General features: G+C 35.9%; 2 protein-coding genes across 2 annotated transcripts; one reads left to right on the forward strand and one right to left on the reverse strand.

Moving 5' to 3' along the window:
• The first annotated feature begins 1914 nt into the window (after positions 1–1914).
• Positions 1915–3427, forward strand: LOC126632295 (uncharacterized). The gene has a single exon (XM_050302650.1). It carries the CDS (start codon positions 2063–2065, stop codon positions 3149–3151), a length of 1089 nt encoding a protein of 362 aa, XP_050158607.1. The 5' UTR covers positions 1915–2062; the 3' UTR covers positions 3152–3427.
• Positions 3428–8437: 5010 nt separating this feature from the next.
• Positions 8438–12142, reverse strand: LOC126631122 (inactive TPR repeat-containing thioredoxin TTL3-like). Its single transcript, XM_050301279.1, has 7 exons — positions 10942–12142; positions 10652–10847; positions 10386–10558; positions 9833–10166; positions 9521–9725; positions 9340–9440; positions 8438–8976 (listed from the first exon to the last, which is right to left on the reverse strand). Exons 1-7 carry the CDS (start codon positions 11931–11933, stop codon positions 8824–8826), a joined length of 2154 nt encoding a protein of 717 aa, XP_050157236.1. The 5' UTR covers positions 11934–12142; the 3' UTR covers positions 8438–8823.
• Positions 12143–23498: the final 11356 nt, after the last annotated feature.

Below are 23498 nucleotides of genomic sequence, written 5' to 3' on the forward strand. Positions count from 1 at the left end.
CAATAGAGAGGTGAGAAATGCTAAGGAGACTCTCCACCACTTCATCATTTTAGCACAATATTTATGATGTTAAATTGAATCCCGAAAAGATGTGGAGAGCTCATAGAAAGTTATACTTTTCAGAGTTTTTATATAATTGTTCAAGGCCTTGGGATTAATGATGTATCATGTAAGATTTTATACTCTTTTCATCATGAGATAGAGTGAGAATTTTTTCGGCTTAGACATGCATGGAAGGCCCCAAATAAAAGTAAAGTCTAATCCTAATTCCTAAGGCAAGTTGTGGTTAGAGGGGTCATATTTTTTCCAAGCTCTCAAGTACATTTCTCCCTCACTTCATCATGACATCCACACTTTGCTTAATCCCATTCCTCTTTTTTATGATGAACTCTGCGGATCCCATCCCTTATTTTCTAGGCTTTCGATCTGCTTTTCACAACCCCCTTGGGTTTATTAGTATAAGCAAATTCAGTTAAACAATGCATTGTTCATATTCTAACAACTCACCAGCCGCCACTACATCTTGTGTTTGGCTATAGAGAGTTGGAAAGAGAGAGAAAGGATAGAAAATTAGAATTTAAAATGTAAGTTTAGTAATTTCTCTCACATATTTTGGAAGATTAAGAAGCAATCTTTAACTTATAAATGATATTTAAATTTTCTTATTCATGCGCTATTCGATGAGTAAAAAGGGTAGCATACTGTTTTTAGCTAAATTGATTACATACTCTTTTTAGCTAAATTGACTACGTTTTGCAAATGGTTATCTAAATTTGATTGATATTTTCTTTTCATTTCTATCACTTACCTATTATCTCTTGGAATTTCTCAAAGGAATCAATCTCTTTATCTGTCACTTATCGTTTAACACAGTATAAATTTTCGCATTATATTTGTCATGAGATATCTTTATAGATGTGTCAAATTATGATTTGCAGGTGAACAAGTCAAAGGAACCACGAAGCAATGTTCGTTATTATGCCTAATGGTAGTTAAACCAAGTGATTTGTATGAAATGATATGCAACCTGAATCACTAAGCAATTATTTATAAATCCCATCAAGATGAGAGGGTGTAAAATCACTAGGAATGACTTAAGAAGACCCCCAAAATTCTTGTGGGGTTCAATTCAATTGAAGAGAAGTGGTTTGGTAGTTGTTCACTTGCTTTGTGGGCACTAGCAATGCAATGGAGGAGGAGAGCATGGGTCACAAGTTGGTGGTATGATTTGATCATCAAACAAGGCTCGTGGCCTTTTACTTTCCCATGCACCTTTCTTCTAAAAAGCTTAAACATGTTTTGGAAGCATAGAGAAAAGTAAAGGCTATGAAAGAAGCAATGTCTTGTGACCCTGTGACCCCATTTCAAAGGGTGCAAAAAGTAGTGTCACAACAAATGTCAAACAGATGTTGAAGAGTGCCAAGTAGGGGTGTTGAACCGGAAAAAAACCTTTCGGTTCGATTCTTTTTTGCTGATTTCGGTACAGGTGCGAAAAATCGAACTTGTTCTATATAAATTAGTTTGGTATCGGTTCTATGTTTATTATCGAACCATATCGTGCCCAGGCTTAGTGCCAAGGGAAAATTTTGATGACTGTCTAGTATCAATTTACAAGACTTGATACATTTCCGATACTTTATTTATATTTATTAAAGAGTGTTAAAAGAAAAAAATATTAATTGTTATGGGATATCGGTTTATAGTATTTTATACAGTCTTTTAATACTTTGTCAATACTTATTACAATTGAATTGATATTTGGCCAGTGTTCGGTAATATAGACGACTAATCTCTCAAATATTATTAATGTATTAAATATTGTAGATTATTAGTCGATATCCAGTCAATTACTGCGGAAAAAAAAAGAGTAGGGAAAGGAAAACAAAAAGAAAGTTAGAGAGGTTAAATACATCAAATAAAGGCAAAAGCAGAGGAAAGCTGTCAAACTCTCTCACCTTTCTTTTAAAAGCCAATCCAAAACACACATCAAAAACCCAAAAACACACAATTTCAGCAAGAGAGCAGAGCAGAGCACATGATCTAAGCAACAAACAGTCAAAAGATGAAGGGAAGGGAAGCCAAAGGAGCACTCTCAGCTGATCTCTTGGTATGTTTTCCTTCAAGAACCAATCTAAAACTCATGCCAAAGCCAATTTGCAGTCCCGCGAGGCCCTCGGAGCCCAACAACCGCCACCACCACCATCCCCACCACCACCAACAGCTCGTGAAAAAATCGAGCATTGGGAAAAGTGGTCTTGGCCACGCCAGTCCGCTGCTGTGGAAAAAGACTAAGCACGCGGACCCAGAGAACTCCGAGCCCACCTCCCCAAAAGTCACCTGTGCTGGACAAATCAAAGTCCGGCACAGGTCTGGCTCATGCAAAAGCTGGCAAACAGTGATGGAAGAGATAGAGAGAATTCACAACAAAAAACAGAGGAAACAGAAGAGGCCCAATTGGGCTGAGGCTCTTGGGTTCAAGAAAGAAGTCATGCAATTCTTGACTTGCTTGCGAAGCATTAGGTTCGATTTTCGGTGTTTCGGTTCTTTTCCTCACGAATCCGGTATTACTTCCGAGGACGAAGAAGAGGAAGAAGAGAACAGAGACCGTCGAGAAAACCATGTGGGTGGTGAGGGAATTAGTGACGGTGGTGACCAGAGTAGCTCAAGCACCGTGTTTTCGAAGTGGTTTATGGTTTTACAGGAAAATCAGAGTAACGGGTTTTGTAAAGAGGACAAGAAAAATAGAAACTGTACGCCAAATTTCGATGATGATGTCGGAATTGGATCAACTTCTGAAGCTCCGGCAGCGGCCGTTCCGCCGCCGAATGCTCTGTTGCTAATGAGGTGCAGGTCCGCCCCTACAAAAACATGGCTGGAAGAGAAAGAAGAAGAAGATGATGAGGAGGAGGAGGACGACGACGAAGATGAAGAGAAAGAAGGAGAAAATGGAATGGAGAAAGAGGAGAAAAAAGCAAAAGTTACACTGAGGAGTTTAATGGAGGAAGACAAGCAGAACAAAAAGATGGAGAAGTTGGTGGTGATGGCATATGATTCTGATTTCTACAACATTTCATCAGACATTGCAAAGGAGACGTGGGTTGTTGGTGGATTGAAGGAAGCAATTTCCAGGAGTCGAAGTTGGAAGAGATGATGATTTTTTTTTTTATAATTTTTAATCTCCTGCTTTGATTTGTTTTTAATTTTATTTTTGTGAGCTGTTTTGTCCACTGAATTATTCAGTGGGAAACTGGTCAATCCAAAGCTCCTTTAGTATTACTTTTGCTTCATTCTTGTTGTTGTAGAGTAGTACATGTCCAGCTTTTCTCTTTCTTTTTTGCTGCAAAAGGGTTTTGCCAGCATTTTACATTTTCGTCGTGTATATCTTTTGCTTCAGAAATTAGAAATAGAAACTATTTGTGATTTTTAATTTTACACTACACGCTGGTGCAGGATACACTGCAGTTTAAACGGCTAGATTAATATTGTCAAATTTCAGCCGTTAAATATATCAGCTCAAATATCGATGCACTGTAAAATTTAGAATTTCAGGGAATTAAGTGCAAAACATGTGTGTGTGTGTGTGTGTGTGTGTGGACATACTGGTGAGTGTTGAACCAAGGGGAATGTTCCAAGTAGAAAAAGGACTGAGATTTAGTCAGAATTGTAGGACCAAGAAACATGACATATTATATCAACCAGCAACTCTTGAGTAACTGTAGAGGGATTCTCAGAGCAGCACCTTCCTCATGTGGAGTATGATCAATCTACCAAAACTCCAAAATGAACAAAAAGATAAGCTTCAAATGGATTCCTAACTGCTCATTTAGAGAGAGAATTGATGTCATTTTGTCACTTTTTCTATGCATGCAAGTAAGTTTTATCTAAACATAAATGGGTCTACAATGTGATTAATAAGTTTGTCTAGATTGTTATCTTTTGACGATTACGTGTATGTCATCCATCTGTCCTAAAGTTTATCACGATTGCTACGTTTTTATCACTCTTCCTAAATGCATATTGTTTTTTGTTTCATTGTTATTACCTTGTATTTGTATGTGCTCTAATATTCTAATGGATGAGGCGTTGGGTTTTTATCTATGCGTTCCGAGTTTGAAACTCTCCCTCCCCTAAAGTAGTGTAATAATTTCGAATCCTATCCCCTCCCCTTAGTATTAAAAAAAAAATTGTTTTTACCTTATAGGCCTTTTCTTTAGTAAAACTAAGTCATATCTTAATAGATAAGCATTCTATAATGTAATTGTTGGAAAATATTAGTATGTAGGTTTATTTTAGTATTTGGGTTTTACTTGTTAGTTTAGGATTTGTGCCTATCCCATATGAGTTAGGGTTTCTTAGGTTTAGTTCTCTATAAATATTGATTGTAATTTAGTTTGAAAATTAAGTCATTCACAATGTAGTCTCTTAGGGTTTTGTAGCCATTCGACATTCTCATTTGTTTAATAATATTCTTCTTTTGTTAGTTTTATCGTTGCGCACTCTGATATTCAACTTGGTATCAGAGCGAGTTCGATCCTTAGGGTTCAATATGTTCTCGTTGGTATCAATTTGTTTACCTTTGTCGTCGTTTGTTTTAGATTTGTTAGTTGGTATTGATTGTTTGCAAGGAAAAGAAAAATGAAAGAAAAAAAAAAGTTTTGCTTGCAGAGGAGAAGATCCCCCGACAAATAAAAAAAGGGGACGAAGGAGAAAAGAAGGCAAAAAAAAAGAAAAAAAAAAGGAACCACGGAAAGGAAGAAGGAAGAAAAAAAAGGGGAAAAAAAAGAAAGGAAAAAAAAATATGGTTGTTTTGTGGCACATGTATTCTTGCATTGGGCATGGTAGCTTGAACTTGGAATGGAAATCTGGCATCGGCATCACCATCGGTATTGGCATTGGCATCGGCATCGGCATTGAAATTTGGAGTTTTGCATCCACATCTACTTTGGCAAACTCATGTCGTGTACCGCCATGAGTTTGACAGGAGGTGTTGGAAAATATTAGTATTTAGGTTTATTTTAGTATTTGGGTTTTGCTTGTTAGTTTAGGATTTGGGCCTAACCCATCTGAGTTAGGGTTTCTTAGTTTTAGTTCTCTATAAATATTGATTTTAATTTAGTTTGAGAATTAAGTCATTCACAATGTAGTCTCTTAGAGTTTTGTAGCCGTTTCGGCATTCTCGTTTGTTTAATAATATTCTTATTTTGTTAGTCTTATTTTGTTTTGTGACCTATCTTATTGTTATACTTTTCCAATCTTTCTATATGCATGTTTTCCATTTGCCCCAAATTTGTCTTCACGATTACTTGTTTGCCAATCTTCACAAATGCGTATCATCCATTTATCAGATGTTATTTACTCTTAGACCTCATCTTTAGTATAAGTGATTTCAAACTTAATAAAATTTTAGCCTGAATGATTACATTTTGGTCACTCTTGCTATGAGTTCAAATCTCCTACACCCAAAATCTTTTGTAACTTGTATCATTGAATGACACATGTCATTTTTGTATAGTTTATCTTTAATAGTTTAAAGAATGGTCATGTGTTAACAAATAAGATAGGTCACAAAAAGACTACCGAAAAGTTTGAGTGCAGAAGATTTGAACTCTCTTGCTGCATGCATATTATCCATTTTTTTCATGTTTTTAACTAGTACAATAAACCCCAAAAATAAAACTCAGTCAAAATGTTGCCTATATTGGGACGAAGCCAAAATTTGTGGCTAAATCTCTATGTATCAGGTCCAGATCACAATGAAGACCCATAAGTGAAATTCAAAGAAACAGTTGGACCCCGAGCCCAATTGGAGGTCATAGCCTAACTTGGTGCAATTAGTAGTGCAACAACGTAAGTTGTATTTAATTGTGTCATGGACTTTACATTCTTCAAAGAACACACATTTGTGAAACCCTTGACAAAATAAAATATTCCAAATAACACACATTTATTCAGTTGTATAAGAGCAATCATATGATTGATCAACTGCAATCACTGTTAGGGCTCAAAATTTTCACCTAAAAGCCTAATTATATTCGGAAGCCTATTCATTATATTTTCATAGCAAACCAAACTCAAATTCAAGCGTAAAGTGCAAAGGGTATGCAAATTCACAATCATGCCATGCCAGAAAAAAAAAAAAATTCATAATATGGACAGTCAATAAATTTACGCTAAACTCATACAAAACCACATGTATTCATCATGTCTATATCGAAAACAAGTTTATAATATTAATACATTAACATTTTAATTCGAATCACGCCAAGTTACTCTTCACCCAACACGCTTAACTGGCCCAATCCACATAATGGGACTTGCCGTGTGGGTTATAGTGTAGACGAGTTATGAATGTCCATTGGGTCTGTATAGAATTAAAGCTTGTGAATGTTTTGGGCTGCTTGGGAGCATCAAAGTCCAAGCCCACAACTTTAATTTCAGGTTGGAAGGATGTGAGACATAATTTCTTACCCTTTCCTTACAAACCAACTAAAAGACTTCAAACCCAAGCATATTCAAAACCCACTTTCCCTAGATTCATGCGTTGAAATAATCCAACCTTGAACCGCACACCTCGTTTTAACGTGCAAGAAGAAACTTACCAATTTAAGCTCGCATAGGAAACCAAGAGAGAAGAAGAGAAGAAGCGTAGCCAAAGATTGAGTTTTGCTATGAGATTTGGTGCACGAAAGGAGGGATTATGAGCAGAACGCACGAGGCTACCAACACTCTACACTACAAATCCAAAGAGGCATTATGTGGCTGCAACAATGGAAAAAAAGAAAGGAATGCTTAACAACACACGAAAAAGAAAGAAAACCAAGGATTCTCAAGCTGGGACTTTGAGGAACTCCTGCGCCTATAAATTCAAGCCATTAGCCCGCTTGGAAGGCATAACGCACCAAGCAGAGCAAGCGAACTCTAAGTGCTGTAAAACCCTAATTCATGAGCCTTGGCATTTCTTTTATTCTGATATTTTCCATAAGCCTCCCTTATCCCTCAAAATTACCAACCCGTTAGAAACCTTGATTCGCCACTTCAAAATCAGCCACCATCAACGATATATCTCTCACGCCAAACTATTGGACTTTTAGCTCCCAACACATCATTCAGGCAATTCATAATTTGTTGTACAATCATTGCTAATAGGAGCTGTTGATTTATTTAAAAGTTGTTACCAAACAAGTTTTCATTATTCATTTTAAAAAAAAAAACAAAAAACAAAAAACTGAAAGTATTGACCATGCAAGTTTTCAAATTTTTGTTTAAAGAAAAGGAAAAAGGAATGAAATAGTTATCAATAGGTCCTTAGACCATCTCCAACTATTAGACTAAAACCTAAAATTTTTAGCCAAAAAACAACCTTTTTGTTCTAACCTTTCAGGCCTAAATTTTTTAGCTTGAGATTATTAAAGAATAAATTTAGGCTAATTTTTTCTTTTAAAGTAATTAAAAAAAATTATATACACTATCATAATTTAATTTTATGAACATTTTAACCTAAAAATATTTAAATTCCAATAAATATCAAAAAATCACTAAATTTGGGTGAATTTTGAGGTAAATATATTTTTTTAATTATTTTAGCTGTTGAATTTAAATTTGAGCCATTAGATTTTTTTTTTTTACCATTAGATTTGATTATAGGGAACTTTAACGAAAAGCTCTCGGTACTGTTCACTTTAATAAAAAACCACATTTTTACACTAAAAAGTTAATCATGGTACCATTCACTTTATCCTTTATTTTGTCCTTATCGTTACTCAGAGTTTTCAAGCTCTTTTCATTAGTTTTCCTTTGATTATATTCGATCTCAGTCGTTCGATTCAATAAATCCTGGGAGAGATGCCCATGTGGGTGGGTTCCCGCTAGTGGTGCCCACATCATTTTCTGGGCTAAATCCTGGGGGGGGGGGGGAATTTGGCTTTTGTTTGGTTTTTAGCTTTTAGCCCACACATTTAGCATGGGTTGGGTTTTAGGGGGGGGGAATAAAACCTAAAAAATAGCATTTAGCCAGAGTTGGGTTTGGTCTTAAAAAGTGAAAAGTAAAATGAAATGGTCATCAAACATTCCCTAAGTTCTGCCACTTAGTACTACAGGTTAGTGATATTCCTCTTCACTTGTAAGTGAGAGGTCTTAGGTTTGATCTCGTCAAAGACGATTTGCTAGCCCATTGTGAGGCTTAGCCCACATCCCCATCCTATTAGTGTAAATAATACCGTTTGTGCAAAAAAATAATAATAATAAATTCCTTAAGCTCTGATCAAACAAAAAGAGGTTGTGCTCAAGTGGTTAATTAAGTGCATTTAACCTTCAACCTGATGTCCTAGTTTCGATTTTTCTTTCTGCTATGAATATATATATATATATATATCATCAAAATAACAAAGTTCTTGTTCGATTTCTCTACCTACTATCACTTGTAGGAAAATAACAAAAATAACAGAGTTAACAGACAGTATGAATATTTAAAACTTCCTCTAACTTCTGATCAACCATAATTCACTTTTACCAGGGCACATGTTGGTGTGCAACATATGGGAGAACAAAAACCAAAGTGAAAGAAAAAAAAAACAATCATGAAGGTATACAAATTCAAGTCCACTCAAATTCCCTTATTCTAAATTTCATCTATGATTACACTGATCCTCCTCCCATCCTTTTTGCTTTATGTGCAGTGCAGGCAAAGTTATCAAGCAGATATGATTGGCCCAATCAATTTTGTCATGTGGCCTTCTTCTTTTGCAAGATGTGAAGTTTCTTCTGCCAGTCACCTTATATAAACTGTAATTTTTGGTTATCTTCTGTTTAATTTAACTATCCCGATCAGCTGCTAAACAATGTGACTGAGCTTTCTAATAATTCATGGTTTTTGCCTGGAATTTCTTTGACCCTTGATCCATTTTTATATATCTTGAAAGCTGGGATTGTGCTCACATCCTCCATTTTGGCCAAGTAGGGGTGGTCTTCAACCTCCACCTAATTTAAAAAAATTACTCTGAAAGTTAAAAAACAATACTAATATAATCTCATTAAATATGTAGAAATTGAACTTTCATAAAAAAAAAAATGTAGAATTAGAACTGGTAACAAACTTGTAGTAAAAGTAAAATTGGAGGGAAACCAAAGTTTACAAACTTGTATTCAAAAGTAGACTGGGGTTGGTTGGTGGGGTCAATGTTTTGGTTTCAGTCCAGAGATAATCTCATACTGACATCAGTGCGATTTCTGGTCTTGACCAAAACTAAACTATGCCCCTCGTTCTACTTTTTATTAAAAGTTTACACGAAGTTCTGTTTGTGAATATTTCATGTTGACCGTATAATCTTAGTAATATCTAACCTTGAGAAAATTGACAGATGGGAATCTTTTGCAGACTTGGTGCAGGGCTTGAAACACTTCCTTTTGTTTAGTTTTGTTACAAAACAGCACCACAGACATCCCTGTTGTTGAGACAATAAAGTGTTAGTTTTGTTGACTTCTTTGTAATCTAGTTAGGCAGAAATTAGACTTATTCAGCTACCTGGGGATGTCACAAAGTGTCTAAAATGCTCATTGCTGGTAACAAAAACCAAATTTGATCCTAATTTCGCATCTTCAACATCTTCGTCGTATTGTTTTTTAAGCTGGATCTTGGCTTCAAACAGAGCCTTCCCAACTTCCTTGTCTCCAGGAGTTTCCCGTATCAGCATCTCATAATCTTGAATTGCAGCTCCCCACCTTTCCAACTGAGATAGCACAAAACAAATAGAAGTGTACTAATTAGTAAAGGATTGTTACAGACTCAATTTTTTGTGCAGAAGGTGTGCTTGGCTTTCAAGTAATAACAATTCACCTTGGCATTGCAATCCGCGCGGCGTAGCCTGGCCTTGCTATAAGAGGGCTGCAAATCAAGTGCTGCATTGCAATCTTCAATGGCCTTTTCGAATTGACCAAGCTTAGAACGACAAGCTGCTCGATTGCATAGTAAAATAGAATTGTGTGGATCGTGCTGTAGTCCTTGGCTATATACTACACAAGCTTCTGAAAACTTTGATACCTTGAAGAGAAGGTTACCACTTACTCGGGCTGACGCAACAGCTCTAGCCCTCTTCACCACCATACTGACATTCTTGTCACATGGATTTAGCCGTTCTGCATTTTGAGCTGCACCTATGGCGTCCTCAAACCTGCCAACCCCGTAGCTCTAAGATGTTAAAATCTTGACATAACATCTTACCTGACCTAAGATAAATTAATACTAAATTACTAATGATCAGGATGCTAAGTGTACTTAAGTTGGCTGCAAATAAATTATAGGGACCAAACTAACTTGTGATGCAATACACGACATATTTAAAATCCTATATTATATTAATTAGCACTAATTAATTAATTAATTAACTAACCTGCCAGCCGCCAAGTAAACCTGAACTCCTATCACTAACAGGTAAGTACTATTTGCCATTCCAAAAAATTTGGTGCAAATATCAGTGCCAAAACTGGGTCGATTTTGGTAGGTGGCATAGGCTTCTTGATGTCTTTGAAGCTTCAGCAAGGCCTCAGCTTGTAAAGCAAACACCTAACCATGATTAGATTAATTATTCTGATTAACAGATTAGATTAATTAACTTTTGGCATAGCTTGGGGTTGACCAGAGAAAAAAGCTAATTACCTGTGGAGCTGAATTGGCACCTGAGGAAATTGCCAGTTGGGTTTCGTTTAACAGAACATTCCACTCTTGTAATTTCTGAGCTTCAGTGCATCTGCTGAGGCATTTTTGAAGAGCCTGACATTGGTCAACGTCTTTCGAGTAAGCGTATGGACCCGAGTGCTTGTAGTGATCCAATGCTTTCTCTGCTTCTCCCAATCTAAATGACAGATTAATGTTCTTGTGTAAGCAAATGTCTTAAAAGAATTAAATATGTTACCTGAAAATTTTTGTCATGTAGGAAAATATGTTACCTGAGATATGTTGTTGCCAACCGATGATGAGCTTTGTGGTAAGAGGGTTCAATCTGGATTGCTTCTTTGCACTCGAAAACCGCCTCAATGAGACGGCCTAAACCAATCAAAGCTGCTGCTTTGTTGCTATAGTAGGCTGCCTTGTTTGAATCCAACGCAATTGCGCGATCATACAAACCCATGGCTTCTTCGAATCTGTCCTCCTTGTATGCCTCATTTCCCATGGACTTCAAAACCTCAGGGTCATCGCTGTTTCTCCTCACAATGTTGCCCATCACACCATTGCCTCCTAGTTTTCCAAAGCCATTTTTTCGGCTAGGTGTGGAATTCGAGTCTTCGAGGTTTCTAGGATGATAAGCCAGATTCTTGGTTGAAATGGCACTGGGACTATTGCTTGCTATCTGACTGGTAACGCCGGGCTTCCTCAAGTTCCTAGACTGTCCTGTAAAAATTAAACTACTTAAAGTGGCTCGGACTGGAGCTTCGGTTTCGTTGGCTTGCTGGTGATCACTGATCTTCCTACTGAGCTCTGCAGAGCTAGCAGTGAACGCTCTTCGTAGCTTCATCTCTTTCGCCAAGTCAGGGTGCTGTGACATCTTAATTTGCCCTGCTCCATTGGATGAAAAAATTGAGCTTCTTGCAGCATCTGAATGTCTTCTTGGTTGAACCTTTTGGTGGCAAGCTGAAGGCCCTGGATGACTCAAGCTAGGCTTCCTGGCATGTTTTGAGTCCAAATTCGGAGAAGGTTTACCTGAATTCAAGGAAATTACAGTAGCACTACCCTCTGTGGATTTGGTTTGTTGGTTCTTGGATTCATTGTACTTTGAAGAACAATATTCACTGGTTGGTGCATTCAAATCATTTGTGCTAGTATTTGAGGGTAGTGAATGAACAGATGATTTTCTAGGCCAGTAGCTACTGCACTGGAAAATCCCACCCATAAAACCACAACCCAATTCATTTCCCACCTTGTACTTTGCCATATCTGCCATTTTTTTCTTCAAGTTTTTGGTACCTACAGCAGAAGCTACTTATAGAAGACTGGTGTGTTAAAACTCACGTTAAAAACTAATATAACATGTAGAATTAGGATCTGTATAATAGCAGAAAACAATTAAATGAACAAGGAAAAAAGAAAGACTCGTTTAAAAATATGGGAAATATTTTTTTGAAGAGATGGCTTCACCCCTGAAGGATTTTTTTGAAACAGAATATTATCCAAAGGGTGTTTAAATAAGCTCACAGCCTCCTTAGAGTGGCTTCCAAGAAACCAACTTTATCTTCTTCTTTTTTGAGGTTTTTTTTTTGGTAGAAGCTGTGTGTAGGGTCAAAACCATAAACACTTAAAAGGAAAACTAATGAAAAGGGCTAGAAAACTTTGAGTTTTAATGATAAGGACAAAATAAAGGGTAAAGTGAATAGTACCAGGATTGAGTTTTTAGTGTAAAAATGTGGTTTTTCGTTAAAGTGAACAATACCGAATGATTTTCGTTAAAGTTCCCTAAATTTAATTAGCGTCTTCAACAAAAGGGATTAGCCCCAGTGTAAGACTTTTTGTTATTAGGGTTCCCAAAATCGTTATTCTAATGACCAATTGATGTGAAATCTAAAACATTAAATTTAAATAAATATAGAATGAAGACATGGCACTACTATTCAAAAAATTTCCGCCAAAGGTGATATGATTAGAAAATAAATAAGATTATTCAAAAAGGGACTTCTCAACCTCTTATGGTGGCTGAGGCTCATCTTTTTGACGAAGCACAAGACGTATACGGCTGGGAAGTTAGACAATTAGACAAGGATAATGTTATTCACTATATATTTTTACTTTACACGCATCTTTATTAATTTTTAAGAACTCAAAATTAAAAGGAGTGAAAAGTAAAATTAGATATGTGGGTCACACTACCATTAGACAAATTTGGAGGATGTGGGTTTAAAAACTATGACAAGTGGCTTATTAAATCCTGATTAATATTGAGTTGTCTTTGTTAAACTTATGGTTAGAAACTGAGAAGTTGACCAATGCATACACCTGATAGGGAATATAATTAGACAAGGATAATGTTATTCACTATACATTTTTACTTCACACGAATTTTTATTAATTTTTAAAGACTGAAAATTAAAAGAAGTGAAAAGTAAAATTAGATATGTGGGTCGCACTACCATTAGACAAATTTGGAAGATGTGGGTTTAAAAACTATGACAAGTGGCTTATTAAATCCTGATTAATACTGAGTTGTCTTTGTTAAACTTTTGGTTAGAAACTGAGAAGTTGACCAATGCATACACCTGATAGGGAATACATAGCTACAAGTCTTCTAAAATAAGCTTTCCCAATTAAATAGAATGAATCATACTAATACAATAAATCATACGATAACAATGAATAGAATGAATCATACGAAAATAATGAATATAATTTTAAGCAAAAATGTGCTGGGAGAGAAAAATAGTGTTTGTTATATATATATATTTTTAAATACAATAAGAGCAATTCCATCCCTAAAGACTTTGCGCCAGCACCCAGCTCATTTATCCACTCAAGTGAACAGTAATAAATTCTAATAAACAGTAATAGGCCAAAGCATCTCCACCCCTAAAACCAAATAGATATTATTAATTTTTATTATAAAATAATAATTTAATTTTTAACAAATGCATCTCCGCTCCCCTCCCCTGTCTCTGCCTCAGAAGCTCCCCCACCGCTCCCCTCCAATGTGCAGAAGAAAGAAACCCATTAACAAGATGAAGGGATATGGGAAGAACACAGTGGAAGGGATCTCTCTCTCTCTGAACCTCAACCTTGAGGAAGGCATCGAAGGCCCCCAAACCCCCATCCCCGCCGCCCTTTGCTTTGCTTGCAAATTTGCCTTCTTCAACCTCAGCCTCGAGGAGCTCTGCACCAAGATCTTTCTGCGACACGTTGATCGTGTGGGAGGTTGATGGCTCGGCTGACAACAGATGGCCCGGCATGTGGGTTTGTCAATTTTAGGCCGTTCTCTTGCCTAGCTTGGGTTGGGTGCCGGTCAAAATGCTAGGCTGGAGTGGATAGCCTGAGTGCTGGGCTGGTTTTTTGGCTGGGTGCTGACCTATCAGTTCCCCGGTGGAACTACTCTAATCAAATTATTTTTTAGATATATCCTAAAAGCAAGAGAACAGTTTTAAATCCACATTTCAATTTTAAAAGTCATCCCCCACTATGAAAAGGAAAAGGGAAGCTCAACTCACATTCGAAATTTGGTGGGTTGAAATAATATGAAGTGCTTGTAGTTTCCAAAATTGAATAACTTATAGAGTAATGCATGGGAGATTAAATTTAGAAACTAAATTTGTAAACTAAATGATATGTCACAAATAGGAATAAACATATTTATCAACGTTTAAGTAATAAACTAATCATAAACTTCTATGTCTTTTAGTTTTCAAAATTTATCTACTAATTTAATTTCCCTAGCATTCCCCTAACTTATAATATTACCCAACTTCTTCAAGAACCTAGAGGTATCAGTAATGATTACATAGGAAAGGAGCTTTGTAGATGTCATGTAGATCAATTTTTAAATCAAATTTGCAAATTAAATAATGTATTATTTTAAACACGTTAATCAATATTTAAACCTTAATTCAATCATCAATCACATTATTTGATTTTAAAAGTTGGTCTTCCTAAAATTACTCTTTACAAAAATTTAGCATGACAAGGATAATTGGCTTCCAACCTGAGAAATGAAAATTTATATAATATTGGAATTGAATTTCTAACTACTTGTAAATTGAATGTATTTACCAAAATAAAGAAATAACCTCGAATCTGAGAATTGAAAATTCGAATATGGAATGACATTTAGATATATAAATTATTGGAACTATTACTAACTTTATTTGAGATAGTTTTCCCAAACAATAGATTGCATAATTCATGATCCAATATCATAGTGGATTAGGTGCTGAGTTTCCACACATGCCTCTTGCATTCAAAACTCCCCCCCTAAACTATTGTAATAATTTCGAACTCTCTCCCCTATCTTAATAATAATAAATTTATAAAAAAATAAGATTGTATTGAGTTGAAAAATACATAGCCAAATTAGATCAATTACAACAATTTCCCTCGCTGAAATTCCTTTATCGATTTGATAAATCCCGTATTAGGTGAACATATTAATCGTTGTTTATCACAAAGATCAATTGGTTGTTACATTATATTTCTTGTCGTTGTCGGCTAGTGTAATGCGTTACTTTTGTTAATTGCAATTGTTGTTCTTTATGCATAAATAGATGGGACTGTCGACCAAACTTGTTCTATACAGAAAAGCGACTAAGTCCATGCTGTTTGAATGTGTTTTGGTCTGCGATGTTGTAGGACCTATTGATTTGGAAAGTTTGTGAGAATATTTGTCCTGAATTTGCCCCCCTCATGTCTGGTGGTGACATATCTAGTCGGTGCCGGCTTATAAACCCTAACAGCAACCTCACAAATTCTCAAACAATTTGGCTGACGAATATAATTCCATCAATTATTAATAGTTGGAATTTGGAAGGTATACCACATAATCTCATATGATTAATATATGATCGATCGACGTGCCACTCCAACTAGCTAGCACAGTAATTTGGTTCGGTATATGCAATGAGATTCCTGAAACCTACCATCTTATACGAGGTCAAGCAAACAGAACTTAGGTTAGGCTTGTGCTTTTGAAAGGTTGCCAAATCTTAAACACCGATCTGATGATGAATTAGAGGTCATTTATTTAACAGGATAATAGAGGTTATTTGTTCGTGCAATGGTAACGTTGTTCTGTAAGGCAATGTGTCATTACGTTATTAAACTGACAACTAGGTCTGACAATTTCTTACATGACTCGTTAATCCGATACGAAATAATACAAAACTAATAGGTTTCAGATTAACCCATTAACGAGTCAGGTTGTTGTAGGGTCACTATTAAGATTTTATATAACAATAATCTGTCGACCTTACATTTCAAATAATAGGCTTGCCGCTCAAGTTGTTAAAAACATAAATTCATGCACCTAAGTCTTGTATTTGCTTCTCTTCCAATAGTCCTTGGATAAACCAAAGACATAACATAAATACCAAACTTATTAATAGGAAAGTTTTCCCTTGCCAAATTTTCTATGGTTATGTTACTCAACGGTGAATTATGTTGATTCTTGTCTATATGTGCAACCCAAATTCATACAGTAATATTTATTTGGCAAGAGAATATTACTCATCTCCTGTAATGTTTATAAGATTATAGAGGATGGGGTAATGACGCCATGTTGCAACACTTTTTTGATCTGGTTCTTCAGCCAAAATCCATGTATACATATTAGACTTTATTTGCCGACTAGTAGGCAGTTGTGTCATTCTCTTCAAGATATGACTTAACAGGGGTGGACTCAAAAGTGGCAAAGGGGCATTAAATCCCTAGAGAATCACACACTCTGTGAATTCTGAGCTCACTAAAAGCTAAGAATAATCTAGTCAAAGTTTACAACTATACATAATACCAAATGATCGACGAACCCCACTCTGATCTGATTTCAATATCCCTCTCTTATACATTTGTCTTTATGCTCAAGAAACTTTGAACAAACGTATGGTCACGACTTCAAAGAATTTGGTATCGTAGGCTTAATATTCATAATATGCATGAAGGAGCAGAATATCTATGATGATTATTGCTGGATGTGGTTGAAAGCAAATACACGTGTTATGATTGTCTGCAAATAATGTATGCCTTCTATGTCACACAATCTAAAAATCACACGTGAATATTTGACTAGATAAATAAGCCAAGAGCGCCAGATGCTCCTGTTAGATGTCCTAAATCACAAGCAAACACTATGACTTTATTCTATGCATATCCTCATCAGTCTTTCTGTTACATTTAACCAATTCTTCATGTATATTATTGCAAGCAGAAAATGATGGCTGAAATTGTTTATATATGAAACAAAAAAAGTGTTTCTGAAACAACTCAGCTAACTTAGTGTCAGAAATTTTTGTTATAACATTGAGAAATATTTTAGTATGATTGTAACACGGGTACGAGGTATTATGTCCAACTAATTTAGTCATGATACATGTATCTATCTATAATATTATACCTCAAGTTCATAAATGGTTTCTCTAACCTATTAAGTCCCTAAGCGGAAATTAAGCAGTAAGAGTGGTTAGGGTTACTAATCTAACATATGTTCATGCCACAAAAGTTAGATGAGGATAACATTTATAAATTAAAGTAAAGGCGGGTACTCTGGGTAGGCCTAGGAGAGCAACACTTTTGCTTGGTGCAATCCAACTTTACCCAGCTGGACTTTTCCAACAAAATTGTGCCATTGGCATGCAATGTAAATCAACACACACAGCATTTTATGTATGTAAACAATTGGCCATACCAATACAAAATATAAGGATGAGCAACATTCTTTTGGGAAACAGATGTTTATATTGTCAGACTGAATTTAGAATTATACACGTGTTTGAAGACATAGGACAATAAAAGAACATTTCCTATGTGTCACGTAATAAAGAACATTCTCAATTGATTTGGTAAAGTTTCGCTTTGAACCCTCATCTATGTTTAACTATTACAAATTTTCATATTTAGAGGGATATTTAGAAAGAAAGAAAAATTGGTGCATTATTGAATAAAGGTATATAACACATAAAACAGAATAAACTGCACGAATAAAGACACGGTAAAACAGAGGATAAATCTTTTTCTACTTTGAGGCATTGGTAAAAGCTAAATGCATGAAATTATTATCCAATAAACTTCTTCTCCACGTTGGAATCTTAAAAAGAATGTAAAAAAAGAAGACAGGCTTGGAATGCAAGGCTTAAGCTGGATCATGGGAAAACGATACGTATAAGGTGTGAAAAACGAGGCAGCTGATGAGAGGCCCTGAGAGATTTTCTGAGATTGTAATATTGGCGTTTGGCAAGATGCAGATCGACGAGAGGCCATGGCCAGCTGCGTGCTGCTTGGGAACCAAGGCTGAGAGAAAGTTGAAGATACGTACAATAGGGTGTCCGGAAAGGGAGGCACGTGCACTTTAAGTAAAGACGACAACAGCTGGTCACGTGATCCAATGCCATCGAAAGCTGGCCAAGCCTTGAGCTTTAAGCATGTTTGTCATCTATAATAATGTCTTTGTAACCAGAACCCTAGCCAGTTGTGGCTCAGGTTCACATGGCATGGGGATCAGCCTCAACAAAACATTCTAATTAGCAGTTCCCATGCATACAGCTTCCCCCAATGCTCTTAAAATTTTGAAATTTGTAATCTCCCGACTCTCGCAAAGTGGTAAGCCTTATTTGCGTGATAGTTAATCCCAATGACATAGATTATGATTTGTTAAAAACGAACCAAACCAGTGGGTGTAAAAAAATGTGCTTGTTACATCTGGGTGAGATCATACTTTTTCTTTATTCTTTGTTTGAAAATTGTGTACTTATTCCATGTATTTTTATATTGCAATGAATATATTTTGTAACTTAAATCACTTATTCAGTTATTCTTTCCATTTCATAAACTCAAGTCAGAACTTTATTATATGGTTCAATTAATTGTCAGATAAAATATGATGCATTGAACTTTACACACTCTTATCATGTTTCCTTTTCTTCTTCTTTTTCTTTAAAAGAGAGAGAGGGAGAGAGTATATATGCATGTAATTATGTGTGATAAAATTTCATCACAATACCTTTTTAGAGCCGTAAAAATATAAAGGAAAAAATTCTTATAGAAGTGCTTATAATAGTGGTTTCATATTGTAGTCTTGTGTATTTGTCTAAATTAATACGAACTATGTTCAGGCACATGTAGGACGTGTTAGAGTATGATCATAAAACCAAAATCTTTAGGCCCGCTATTAGGATTTAGTTGGTACAGAAAAGTCTCAAGATAGGGGTACTAATCTTACAGATGTGGGGATTATTTTGAATTATGAATGTTGGCTCGAACACTTAGTATTGAACAAAGAAACATAGTTTGTTTGTATATGAATTTTAATAGGAGAATTACATGAGTGTAGGTAATAAATAATATATATATATATATATGTATGTATATATATATATATGTATGTATGTATGTGTGTATGTGTGTGTGCGCGCGCGCGCGTGTATGTAGAGGTCTTTGCTCTTATAAAGATACACTTAATTTCTAACCCAAGAGCCTATTATTGGTTAAGCATTAAGCTACAATATATATATATATATATATATATATATATATATGTGTGTGTGTGTGTGTGTGTGTGCGCGTGCGTGTGTGTAGAGGTCTCTGCTCTTATAAAGATACACTTAATTTCTAACCCAAGAGCCTATTATTGGTTAAGCATTAAGCTTTTGTCATAGAGGAGAAGGAACGCGATTGCATTTGATCATACATCGTCATCATCAAATCAAATTGATAAACCTTATAGGCCTAACATGGTCCACTACCAATATTACCAAATTGTCCTAAATCACCTATTACTAGGTTTTGGTTTTTATCACAAAATGCATTAGTGATATTAGAGGTAGAATCTCCTTGAGTTGTATATTATTTTGTCATATGTTCAACGTGAGATTCTATTCTCCAACATGCCCCCTCACAAGTGGCCCCACACGAGGTCATACAAGAAACCTATTCCCACATAATGAACTGATCAAATCATTATACTTGAGTTAATGCCAATCTTTTTTAAAGTCCAATTAGTCAATAGTCAGTCGCTAGAGCCAAAGCCAATGTTTTCAAAGGTCCAACTTAAAGGAAGCACATTCGAGTCCAATAACTCAGGCTTCTAACGTGTAGAGAGAATATCTTGCTCTAATAACATAATAAACGTTATAGGCCCAACATGTACACCAACAATATCACTGATATTGACGCAACTTAACTACTTATTACAAGGTGTTAGGTTTTAACTTAATGAGCATTGATGATATTAGGGGTCGAACCTTCCATATATAAGTTGTATATTATTTTATTATATGCCTGATATAAAATTCTATTCTCCAACACAATTTGTACAAATTAGTTTTCTTTCATATGAATAGGTAGCTTATAAGAGTTGATGAGTTTGTGGTTTATTAACTACCTCAACAAAGATCATATGTTGAATATCATACATGAGTACTGTCAATTGAGTCTTTATACATTACAATATTGATATTTTTCCTTTAAAGAAAGGGGACAGTAGAGGTTTACATAATGGATCAATCATAATTAGTATTAAGGGTTAATCTCATTTTACTACCCTGAAGTTTCGTGGTTTTTAACATTTGATACATGAAGCTTTTTTCATCCCAGAGTCATACCTTAATTCTTAATTTTGGGACAGTTTCATAGACTGTTAAATTTTCCGTTAGAACTTCTGTTAACTGATGACGTGGCACTTACGTGGACAATAACTAAGCGTCACGTGTCAATATGGGCCCATTTTAATCTTAAAAACTAAAAAAAATAAAAAAAAACCCACCCGTTTTCCTCCCCAACCCCTCCCTTCCTTCTTCCTTCTGCAACATTCACCCTCTCCCTTAGCCTTCCTTCACCACCAGTCTCCCTCAACTTTCCCCCACCTTCCTTCTTCCCTCTGTAATTTCTTCCCCATCCACCTCGTCTCTCTCTCTCTCTCTAAAATCGCTACTTTCGACATCACCTCCACCATTTCTACAAATAAAAGGTGCAGAAGGTACAGTAAGTGCAAGTCAAAACTTAATTCCATGGATACTAAGAAATCAACACTTAGATCTCATTCTTTTTACTAAAACAAAATCAAGTCATCGAGAAGTTCTTCCTAACAGTGTTCCAATTCAGATTCTCAAAATTAAATAAAATTGCAAAAAAAAAAAAAAAAAGGAAAGATATATAATTGAAAGTTTTTTTCTTTCTGGTTTCTTTGATTTTTTGAGTAGCCAAACAGAGCATAAGGCTTTTATTTCATGAGTTTTGAAGCCAAAAAAATTGTTAAAAAAAAATAAAATAAGTGAGAGAGTGAGGGGATAAGATGCTACCATTGTAACGCTCGGCTTGCTCGGCGAGCTTCGCGGTGTAGACGTAGTTATCTCTCTCTTTGGGGGAAGCAATGGCGGATCTCACTCTCTCACTACTTCCTCTCTCTAGTCTATGTGAGCTCTGAAGTTTCCTCTCTATCTCCCCCCTTCTCCCTCAACCCTCTCATTTCCTTCTTCCCTCTGCAACCCGCACCCTTTCCCCAGACTTCCTTCACCACCAATCTCCCTCAACCTTCCTCCATCTTCCTTCTTCCCTCTATAATTTCTTCCCCATCCCTCTCTCTTGCTCTCTTTCTAAAATCCCTACAAGCCTAACCTATGTGGATATTTCTCCTTCTACCACAATTTCTTTCACATTTCCCTCTTTCTTTCTAAAATCCCTCTCTACAACATGCAATCTGCCATCTCCCCTAACACACTCAAATTATAATATGTAAAACCCTAATTTCTACCTATTTCTCTCTCTCAACTGCTCCATAAAAGAAAAGAAAACCCTAATTTCAATTGGCGAAGGGACTAGGGAGGTGTAGATGCATTTCGCAAGAGTGAGCTTGGATCTGAATTGGTTCCTGCACTTCATATTGTAGGTTGTCCAGAGAGAGAGAGAGAGAGGGTGGTGAAGGAAGGTGAGGGGAGGGGCTTCACGACGGGGGTTTTGGTCTTGTGCTTCTTGTTGTGGGGGTCGTCGGAGTAAAAGACAGAAAGGAGGGGTTGGGTGCTAGTTGTAGGGGGTTTGGGGAGAAGACAAGTGAGGGTTTTTTTTTTCTTTTTTTGTTTGTTTGTTTGTTTTGTTTTGTTTTGATTTTGTCTTTTTTTTAATTTTTTAATATTAAAGTAGGCCCATATTGACACGTGTCGCTCATTTATTGTCCACGTGGGCACTACGTCATCAGCTAACAGAAGTTTTAACAGAAAACTTAACGGATGTATTAAATTGTCCCAAAATTAAGACTTGAGGTATGACTTTGGGATGAAAAAAAACTTCATGTACCAAATGTTGAAAACCATGAAACTTTAAGGTAGTAAACTGAGATTAACCCTAGTATTAAACTCAACACAAATATTAAAAGGTCTTTATTATTCAAGCTTTAGTCAAAACTAAGATTTTCCACATATATACAAATAAGAAATACCATTAAACTATAGCATTGTTAACTCGAATATCATGAATTTAGCTCAATTGTTTTAGCAAAATAAATAATTAAACATGTTCAGCTCAATTTTCCTTGATGGAGTTTTATTTGACTAAGCTGAGTTAATTTTAGTTTATCTTAATTAAGGCTTGAGTTCAAGTTTGGGCTAATCTCAAGCTATATAAGCCTAACATAGTCTAGTGATATACTAATAATGACCCAAAGACGTCAGGATTCAAGGGAGTTCATAGATCATCATGAACCACAAAAATAGTTTCATTTTATCAGGATAATCATCATTGGATTCCCTGAACCTTTCTAAAAATGATTCATGGACTGGCTAATGAAGATATTCTGCATTGGTCTCGAGAGACGAAAACAGACCCTAAACCAATTTGGTAACTCTTTTAGAGTATGAAGGTGAAGCTGAATAAACCATGTGTGGGAATATCAGATACTTTGAAAACATAACACAATATCCCACGCTTTTTGGTAATCCCAAAAGTTATACCTCTCGGCCTACAACTATAGCCTGAGCAATTCCTTTATCAGAATTTTCATTCAATTTACTTGCAGATGAGAACATCATCATATGCCTCATGGTATTAACTATCTGATATTTTGTTTATCCATCAATGCTCTTGTAAACACGAATTTCCTATGACAAATGAGACAAGAACACGTGTACAAAATAAATGATTTGTATTAATGAATTTGTAGGGTTACAATCTCTTTACAACTTGATCCTCTAATTCGATCTTCGAAATGTAAGGTGTGTGATGTAAGGGTTGTTGATCCAAGGGTCGTGATGACTTGATCTTGGATGAACAATTGACTCAAGGAGTTGACTTGTGGCGAATGAAAAACCGGCAGGTGTGGTGGTGCTTGTTGATTCTTCAAAGGTTTTGGCAAAGAACATAAATTGCTTTCTAAATTCTTGGGAGTCTTCGGGAATTTGAGAAATTAGATGCTTGAGAGTTTAGATTTTCAAAGCTTTAGCGTTTAGGCTTGAAATAATTTTCTGCCCCCCTTTCCTTTGTCTAGGAGCCTTGTACTTATAGTCTTCCCAAGCCTTGCCTACAGATGGATTTGACCTTGATTGAGAGCTTTAGATTTTCAAAGGTTTAGTGTTTGGGCTTGAAATAATTTTCTGGCTCCCTTTCCTTTGTCTTAAAGCCTTGTATTTATAATGTCTTGGCGCCTTGTATTTATAGTCTTCCCAAGCCTCGCCTACAGATGGATTTGACCTTGATTGAGAGCTTTAGATTTTCAAAGCTTTAGCGTTTGGGCTTGAAATGATTTTCAGGCCCCCTTTCCTTTGTCTTGGAGCCTTGTATTTATAGTCTTCCCAAGCCTTCCTACAAATGGATTTGTCCTTGATTGTGAGCTTGATTAATT

This window comes from Malus sylvestris, chromosome 8 (assembly GCF_916048215.2).
Source record: "Malus sylvestris chromosome 8, drMalSylv7.2, whole genome shotgun sequence".
Classification (NCBI taxonomy): Eukaryota; Viridiplantae; Streptophyta; class Magnoliopsida; order Rosales; family Rosaceae; genus Malus; species Malus sylvestris.